Source organism: Passer domesticus, chromosome 11, assembly GCF_036417665.1.
Source record: "Passer domesticus isolate bPasDom1 chromosome 11, bPasDom1.hap1, whole genome shotgun sequence".
Classification (NCBI taxonomy): Eukaryota; Metazoa; Chordata; class Aves; order Passeriformes; family Passeridae; genus Passer; species Passer domesticus.
In genome coordinates, this window is record NC_087484.1 from 31,167,288 (window position 1) to 31,176,442 (window position 9,155).

At 45.4% G+C, this 9,155-nt stretch overlaps 1 protein-coding gene across 9 annotated transcripts in view; it reads left to right on the plus strand.

The window, feature by feature from the left end:
• Positions 1 to 3,524, plus strand: part of LOC135278267 (hydrocephalus-inducing protein-like) — a 71,265-nt gene extending 67,741 nt beyond the window's left edge. For all 9 annotated transcript variants that reach the window (XM_064384815.1, XM_064384818.1, XM_064384821.1 and 6 more), the window contains 2 exons: positions 316 to 542; positions 2,405 to 3,524. In XM_064384815.1, the coding sequence (XP_064240885.1) occupies positions 316 to 542; positions 2,405 to 3,338 (1,161 nt within the window). In that variant the 3' untranslated portion in view covers positions 3,339 to 3,524. The remainder of the gene's footprint in view (positions 1 to 315; positions 543 to 2,404) is intronic.
• Positions 3,525 to 9,155: the final 5,631 nt, after the last annotated feature.

The window sequence follows — 9,155 nt, forward strand, 5'->3', positions numbered from 1 at the left end:
CTCCTTTTCTAAAAGCAGTAAGTTTTGAAACTTTTTCAAGGCAAGTTGTGCATCAGAGAGAATTTCTAGTGCCAGGAGACATCCCAGTTCACTTTCATGTCATGTACTAATGAATGCATTGAGCCGTGAGGATGGGAGAAGATTTTCCCCATGGTCACTGCACTGGTCAGTGACATGGATGCAGGATGAGATCAGGGTGATTCTGGCAGTGTTTGGGGAATAGGCCCCTCTGGCTGCAGCTGCACTTTGCTCCAAGCTGCTCTTCTGCATCCATTTCCATGCTCAACACCTCCATCTCTCCTGTCTTCCATGCAGGCTTCCAGTATCCTGCCAGTGTCAGGTGTGCTGCAGCCAGGAGAGAGCCAGCAGGTCTCCTTGCCCTTCTCTGGCCACCTCAACAGCATCTCCAGTGCCACGGCGCTGTGCCACGTGGAGGGAGGCCCCAGCTCCGAGGTGCTGGTGCCCGGGGAGGCCTCACGTGCCAGCTGCTCCCCGAGCCCCCAGGAGATCAGCTGTGGCTCTGGGGCACCTCTCAGGGAGAGGTGAGTAAGCCTTCCATGGGTTCCTGCTCTCCATGGCTTACTGTCCCTGCAGGGCTTCCCTGCTCCAAGGACTCTGAGCTCAGAGGTGCTGCATAGCAAAGGCCAGAAGCAGCACAGGGATGGCCACTCTTGGCTCCCTGGCTCCCAAGAGAGGAAGCACCTTCTTCTGTTGGGACAGAGCATCTTCTTCTCTAGTTTAGTGGTGAGCCCTCCTGCCTCAGATGCTGCCTTCAGGGAGCCGGGCTCTGGCCCTGCCTTGGCACTGGTGTCTTTAGCTCCATGGTGTTGAGCTGCTTCTTCTTCATCATCTCCCTTCTTCACCAAAACAGTGGGATTGTGGTATGGGCAGGCGTGGGGCACAGACCAAACCTTGGTTTGGGTGCTGGTGCTGCCACAGATGAAGTCCTTGCAGTGCTGATCTGCCAGGGTTCTCCTGATGGTGGAGCAGCAGCCATAAAAGCTCCTGTCCTTGAGGCTCCCCTTCAGCTGCAGCAGTGGGCAAGCACAGGAGAAGCTCTGCTCCAGCAGGGCAGCCCAGCTCAGGACACACAGGCAAAGTGTGAGCTGGGAGTGGAGGCTGCTTAAAGCAAGCCTGTGCATCAGGACTTCCTTCAGGCCAGGCTGAAGTTGGTTTCATGGGGAGGAGAGGGACGAGCCTGCTTCAGATGGTTTCCACGGCAGACAGCAGCAGCTGGCTTGGTCACAGCTGGCTTCCAGCAGGAAATCTGGCTGACAAGAGCCTGTCTTGCAGGAGAGCAGTTCCTGCAGCCTTTACTTTCTGACTGATGGGATTATTCTCATTTAGGATCAGGCTATGAGTTGTTAAAACCGAGGCTCACAAACAGTGACTCTCTAACTCATTAAAGTTAGAAAGTGGTATGTTTATTAACCCCGGCGGGCGGCACCAGAGTCGTCCCTACAAGGCGTGACCGCGCTGTACAAGGTTCTTTGCCCTCTCTTTATTTCCCAGGATCTTACACACAATACATGTGCACAACCCCAGCACCTCCCCTCCCCACTCTGTATTAAAATGAGGTCATTAGTCCTTCACACCTGTGCAATTCTTCTCTGGAATTGGGTCGGTGGTCTCCAATTGGGCCAGTGGTCTCAAGGGATGAAGTCAGGAATGTCTTCATCAGGTCTCTGTGACCCTCTGGCACCATCCAAGGTCCCCTGCTTAGTGACTGATTGACATCAAGCCCAGGTGCTAACCATTGTTCTGCTGGTTTCAAGATGTTCTTCTAACAGTTCACTTACTCCACTTCCTTCTATCAAGAAGCTCATCATGGTAAGCAATACAACAATCAGCTCTGGCTGAAGCATCTCATCATCATTAACCTATGGTCTACCTGTCTAACTGACATCCTGATCAATGTGAATTGCTTCTAAGCCTCAGGTGAAATCCAAACTCATTGAAATCCTGCTTCAGCTCTGCCCAGGGAGAAGGGAGCTGAATGAGCTGAGTAAGAATTGCAGGAGAGATCAGCAGACGTTGGCACTCTGTGCTCTGCTTGAAACTGGGAAGTCCAGAGACAAAGGGCGTTTTCAGGCACAGCGCAGAGAGCTGGTGGATCAGCCTTTGGCAGTGGGCTGGAGGTGTCTGGCTGTGCCTGGAGAGGGAGCTTGCACAGTCAAGCCCTTCTGATGGCAAGGCTCAGGCTTGGCTGGTCCTGGAGGTGCCCTTCCACCACTGCCCTCCCTTGGGATGTTCCCAACCTCTGTGGGTTGAGGAGAATTCACGGAAATGGTCTAGCGCTGCTGCCTGGCCTCAGGGTCAAGGAATGAAGTGCAGGGCCAGCCAGGACGAGTGAGCCCAAGGTTCTGGTGGTGACTCTCAGCCATGTTTTCTGTTTTGTCTGCAGAAGGGAGCTGAAGCGGCCGGCTCCAAAGCTTGAGGAGGAGACAAAAGCCTTGGAGGAGGAAGAGAGGCAGAAGGAGAAAGAGAAGCAGAAGAAAGCAAAGAAGGGTGTCTCTGTGGGGAAGGAACCTCCAAAAGCAGAGAAGGGGAAAACCAAACCCCCAGAGAAGAAGGAAAGCAAGGCCCCAGAGAAGAAGGATACCAAAATCCCAGAGCGGATGGAAACCAAAGCCCCAGACAAGATAGAAACCAAACTCCCAGAAAAGAAAAACAAACATCCAGAAAAGAAGGAAACTAAATTCCCAGAGAGGAAGGAAAGCAAGGCCCCAGAGAAGAAGGACACCAAAGCATTATTAGAGAAGAAGGAAAATAAATTCCTAGAGAAGAAGGAAACCAAAGCTCCAGAGAAGATTGAAAACAAACTCCCAGAAAAGAAATACAAACCTCCAGAAAAGAGGGAATCCAAATTCCCAGAGAAGAAGGAAACCAAAGCTCCAGAGAAGATTGAAAACAAACTCCCAGAAAAGAAATACAAACCTCCAGAAAAGAGGGAATCCAAATTCCCAGAGAAGAAGGAAACCAAAGCTCCAGAGAAGATTGAAAACAAACTACCAGAAAAGAAATACAAACCTCCAGAAAAGAGGGAAATCAAAATCCCAGAGAGGAAGGAAAGCAAAGCACCAGAGAGGAAGGAAGTGAAAATCCTAAAGAAGGAAAGCAAATCTCCAGAGAAGAGAAGCAAACCTCCAGAAAAGAAGGAAACCAAATGCCCAGAGAGGAAGGAAATCAAAATCCCAGAGAAGGAAAGCAAGGCACCAAAAAAGAAGGAACCCAAAGCCCCAAAGAAGGGGGAAGCCAAAGTGCCAGAGAAGAGAGAGACCAAAGCCCCAAAGAAGAAGGAACCCAAAGCCCCAAAGAAGGGGGAAGCCAAAGCCTGAAAGAAGGGAGGAACCAAAATCCCAGAGAACCCAGCTGAGCTGGAGAAGAACTCTTTTTTTTATTCACACAACTTATTTTATACAGTTTGACAAACCTAATGTGCCACTTTAGTTAATAGATTTCTTATTATTAGTTATGCCAGTTATTCTGTTGGATAATAAAATATATTCTACTTGTGCATCAAATCTCTCTGTTGTATTGTTTGTATTGTTACCTATTCTCTTCACTGATTCTCATGGGACAAATCCCTTGTTCTTGCAGGTGCATTTGTTTTTCACCCTCAGAACAGATTGTTCACCAAGTCTCATTCTCAAAATAACTTCACATGGGAACTTGTGACTGCTTAGCTGCCCTTAGAAGAGATGACAGGCCAGTTGTTAATATAGCAGAACAAGGCCTGGTTTCATCAGGCCTTTCTTTTATCATTATTCTACCTGTCTCTGACATCTCCCCCTTTTTGTTCATTTAAAAAAGGCTCCTATGTTCTGATGTTGAAACAGCTCACTCTTGGGAGGGTATGATCTCATGAAGGTTATCACTGGTTATCTGTTAGATGTGAGATAAGATACATGAAAGAGCAATTACAATCAACAAAACTTACCCAATTCTGTCAAGTCATTGACACAGGGTTTTGCAGCATGAGCAAACAAAAGAATAATGTCCAATATCTCTTAGGGAACTGGAAAGAAATGGCCATTGTTTCCAATTAGCTGAGAAGTAGGAGAAGGTCCATTAGCTGGAAATGTTGATCTTGGACATCACTGAATGTCCTCCTGGAGCTGGAACAGGGAAGGACTGAAGAAGGTTGGGAGGAGCACTGTCCCATGATGATGCCATGAGGCTTTTGTTGGCCAATTGCCTCTGTCAGTTTCCAGGCACAGCTGTGTCTTGGCAGTCCTACTCCTGTTCCTGTTCTGGCCACAAAGGCTGCAAGGGGATGAGGTTATTTCTCTTTCCACTGGGCCTCATTGCTTCAGAGCTGATCAGTATCTGATGGAATGAACAGGTGACTGCTTTGAGCTGTTGCTGATAAAACACAGGCATCTCTTCTCCTGAAGTTAATGAATCAATTAGGCTTCCCTGTGGGACACTCCATTGGGATTTAGATGGGATGATCTTTTTTCCAAGTTTCTAATGTAAATATTGCATGATTCAAAATGATTAGTCATCCAAATTTCTCATGTACATATTGCATTATTTGAATGTTCTTAAGGCATTCATTCCTCTTTTTTTTTTTTTTAATGAGATGTATGTCTTTTGTTATGAGTATGAGGAAACATCGTAGCAAAATAATACATGTAGTGGACAAGAAACTTACAGCAATTAGGAATAATTTGGATACAACGATCAGGAATATTTCTAATAGCAGACAAAACTAACAACATAGGTGGAATGAAATAAATAGAAATCTCTGAAATAATGTACCATCATCCCAGAGTCTGCAAACAGCTGACAAACCTCGATTCAGTGGGGACTTGGATAATTATTTCCAGATCATAATTCCCAAGCTCCCTTTAAAAATAGTTCTACTGTCATGTATAGAGGGTCAAATTGCAACGTCAAAGCAACTCAAATCTAGTTTTGATGCAGAAAACATCTGGGTCTGTTGGAAAATTCCCGTCTAGGCAGAGCTAAGGCCTGGCCACCACCCAAGCTCTAAGTGGGAGAGAATTCCCTAAATGTAATTTTAAACAAGGCTCCTAAGAATAGCACTTAGGAGTAAAGGTCTAGGGGTGAAAGACTAATGAACCATCCAATAGCTGTCTCCTCCAGAATTTCCTCAGCATGGAGATGCTTTAAACACAGCAAACTGTTGGAGTGGTTCTGTAATAATAATTGGGACTGCATCTGATTGCTTAGAGTAGATGTCACAATACCATCAGTTTAGAGAAGACTTCTGACAAAGCTGAGATATCATTTCCTGGAACTCTGAAAAATACTTGAAAATCATGAGGCAGCACTGGGTCAAACCATGGAGCCCCAGTGCAGAGCCCAGCTAGAGGGGTAGTCTGGTCTAAGAGATACATGAGCAGCTGGAGAACAAAAGAAGGATCCTGAAATGACACCTGTCTTGTAGATAATTACACCAAAAGATGGTAAAACATATGAAAAGCTGGCTATAAAAACAGGAATACAAACATGAATGTATTTATGACACAAAAAATGCAACAAAGGAAACACTGAACAGCTCACTCATAAAATTTATGATATCTCAGATTAAATAACACTCAAACCTGATATAAATTCCTTTCAACATCAATAGAACTTAACAAGATGCACTCAATAAAACCCAGCCCTAAAAGGATTTCAAATTAATAAACATAATTTCATTATCACCTTAGTAGAACAAAAAGCACTCTCAAGAGAACTCAATCACTATTAATACTGAACATAACTGGATCCATAAAAAGCTGGAATAGATCATTGTTCAAACTAAGTAAAACTGAAACTTAACATTTATAAAATCTACCAAAATTTACTTAATAAAACTTAGCCTTATTCAAGAAGGTAACTGAGCATTACAATATTTGGGCCTTAATTTAACAGAATTCAAATGAACATTCTTAAAAGTTATAGATATGACATGATTTAACTCAGTCTAAGGTTATTAACACAAAAAGACAACTTAAAGGTGAAGAAGTTGTAAGTGAAATAACAGCATGATGGTCTGCTGGAGAAAGTAGCTTCAATGGTCTCCAGACAGTCATGGATCACTGGCTCTCCCATACTCCCACTGAGGAAGGAAGCTGAATTCACAATGTGAGTTACCACAATTTCAACATCATCTTGTTCTACTAGTATAGCTTGGTACATCAGAAACCTCTGTGGGGAGAGCCAATGTCCCCCTTTTGCCTCAAGGACTGCAGACACCGTGTGGGATACCAGCACAGTCATTTTCTGGCCCAGGGTGAATTTGTGTGCTTCCTGGATGTTCACTGCCACTGCTGCAACAGCTCTGAGACACCCTGGCCATCCTTTAGCTGCCGTGTCCAGCTGTTTGGAGAGATAGGCCACTGCTCTCTGATACGGGCCTAAGTTCTGTGCTAATATTCCCAGAGCAATCCCTTGTTTTTCGTGGGAAAACAGGAAAAATGGTTCACTCACGTCTGGAAGTCCTAGAGCTGGAGATGACATGAGGGCCTTCTTTAGTTGGTCGGAGGCTTGGGTTGCTTCTTTTGTCCACTGAAGATCTCTGCTCCCTTCCCTGATCAGGGCATATAGAGGTTTAACAAGTAACCCATAGTTAGAAATCCATAGGCTGCACCACCCTGTCATGCCTGAAAAGGTTCTCAGTTCCTTCACTGTCTGAGGTCTCGGGGTCTGGCATATTGCTTCTTTGCCACCCTGCCCCAAGGTCCTTTGACCAGCACTCACCTCATAACCCAGGTAAATGACTGTTTGCCTCACCATCTGGCCTTTCTTCTGGGATACTCCATAGCCCTGCAGGCCCAAACAGTTTAGGAGGCTTACCGTCCAGTGCACGCGTGTCTCCTGGGTCTGGGTGGCTGTTAGGAGGTCATCCACGTGCTGGAGCAACTGCCCTTCTCCTGGTGGAGGTTCCCAACACTTTAAATCCTTGGCAAGTTGCTCCCCAGATACAGTGGGGGAGTTCTTGTACCCCTGTGGTAATACACACCATGTGAGCTGCTTCCTCCATCCAGTTTGGGGTTCTCCCATTTGAATGCAAAAATTTTCTTTCTGGCTTCATGGAGAGGGAGGCAAAAGAAGGCATCCTTCAAATCTAAAATGGTAAACCAGGTTAGTTCAGGTGAAAAATGAGTTAAAAAGGTATAAGGGTTAGCAACTACTGGATACAATTCTTCAGTTACTTTGTGAACAGCCTTAGGTCTTGTACTAACCTCTATGACCCATCAGGCTTCTTTACTGGCAAAATGGGGGTATTGAAATCAGACTGACACTCTCTTAACAGTCCTATTTGCAAAAAGTTTTCTATGTTTTTGCTAGTCCCTTCTCTGTCTTCCTTCTTTAGGAGGTATCTTTTAACCCTTACTGGTCGTTCCCCTTCCTTGAGCTTAATTTGTATGGGCAATGCATTCTTTGCTCTCCCTGGTATATTAGAAGCCCATACCCCAGGGAATACTTGATCCATTATCTTCTTGAAGTTTTTCTCTTCTTCACTTACAGTTTCAATTTCTTTGGTTATTAACATTAGGCTCAACAGCTCCACATGTTGTTGGTCCTTTACCTCCAAACTAATTTCTCCATTTTTCAATATTGTTTTTGCATCCAGCTGCTCTAGCAGATCCCTGCCCAAAAGTGCAGATGGAGCATTCGGCATATATAAAATCGATGAATCTCCCATTGCTTTCCCAATTAATACTTTAATGGTTTGCAGAAATATGCTCTTTCAGATTGACCAGTAGCCCCCTTTACCATAACATAATCATTTGTTAGAGGTATTAGGGCTTTATTCAACACTAACAATGTTGCCCCTGTCTCCACTACAAATTCCACTTCCTTTTCCTTGTTCCCCAGTTTAACTACAACCAGAGGGTCCCCTAGGGTAGGGCCCTCCTGTCCTCCTCAGTCCTCCTTCACATGAGCAACCACCCTTTCCCTCCACCCCCAACTGCTTTTTCTCTGTTCATCACCTCTTCTTCATTCTGGGCACTGGTTTTTCCAGTGTCCAAATTTCTTGCAAATTGCACATTGATCTTTTCCCAGTCGGGGTGGTCCTTGTCTTGGCAGGTCTTGCTCACGTTTCTCCTTTTCTCCCTCCCTTACTACTGCTACTAATTTCTTCATCTCTGGTTTATATCCTCCCTCCCGATTACTAAACACTCTCCATGCTTCATCCAATAGAGTCTCCAAGTCTCAGCTATTTGGGCTCTGGATCTTCTGAAGTTTCCACCTGATATCTCCTGTGGATTGTCTGAAAAATAAATTTATTAGTTGTTGTATTCCTTCATCCCATCCAGAGTCCAGGGTGGTATATCCCTGCACCGCGTCCCGCAGGTGATCCAAAAATTCAGAAGGTGTTTGAGAGGGACCTTCTTCAACAGCATATAAGGCTGACCAATTTATGGTTGTAGGAATTGCTCATTCTAGTCCTTTCACTAAAAAGTCTTGGTATCTCTTAAGCTGTGCCCATTCATCGGGTTCATTGGGATCCCACATCGGATCCTGAAGGGGAAATACATCTCTGATATCCTATTGTGCTGGTGCACAAGCATCTTCAGCTAAATCCTTGGCTACCTTCAAAGCCAACTGCTTCTCTGTTTCTGTTAAGGCATCAAGTAGTAACTTCATGTCTGCCCAATCAGGTAAATGCTGCTTAGCCATAAACTTTACCCTTTTAGCAACCCCTGTTGGGTCACTCTGATAACCCTTAGCAGTCTTTTCCCAAGCCTCAAAATCCATTGAGAAAAAGGGGACCTTAATCACCCTTGGTTCCCCGTTAGAGGTTATAGCCTGCCTTAAGGGTGCTTGTATGACTCCTTTAGTTTGCTTTCTAGTTGTTTGTGGGGGTGGGTTAAGTCTGGTTTACCTTCTGGCCCTTGATGCTATTGGACCTTGCAGGGAAGGCTCAGGACTTGGTTCAGATTCATCCCATTCCCTATCACTACTAGGCAACGGTGGGTAAAGCCTCCATGGTTCCCTTAATTCAGGAGTTGGTGGGGAAACCCCTCCCTCAATTACTGTTTTTCCCAGGGCAGATGAACCAGAAGTTAGGGGAGGCTAAAGTTGGTGAGGGTTCCAATTTTACTCGTTCCTCTACCCTGCCTCCTTCCTGCTTTCTAGGGGGTGCTAAAAGTGCCTCTACTGTCCCTTGTTCTAAGATCTCTGTTGCATGG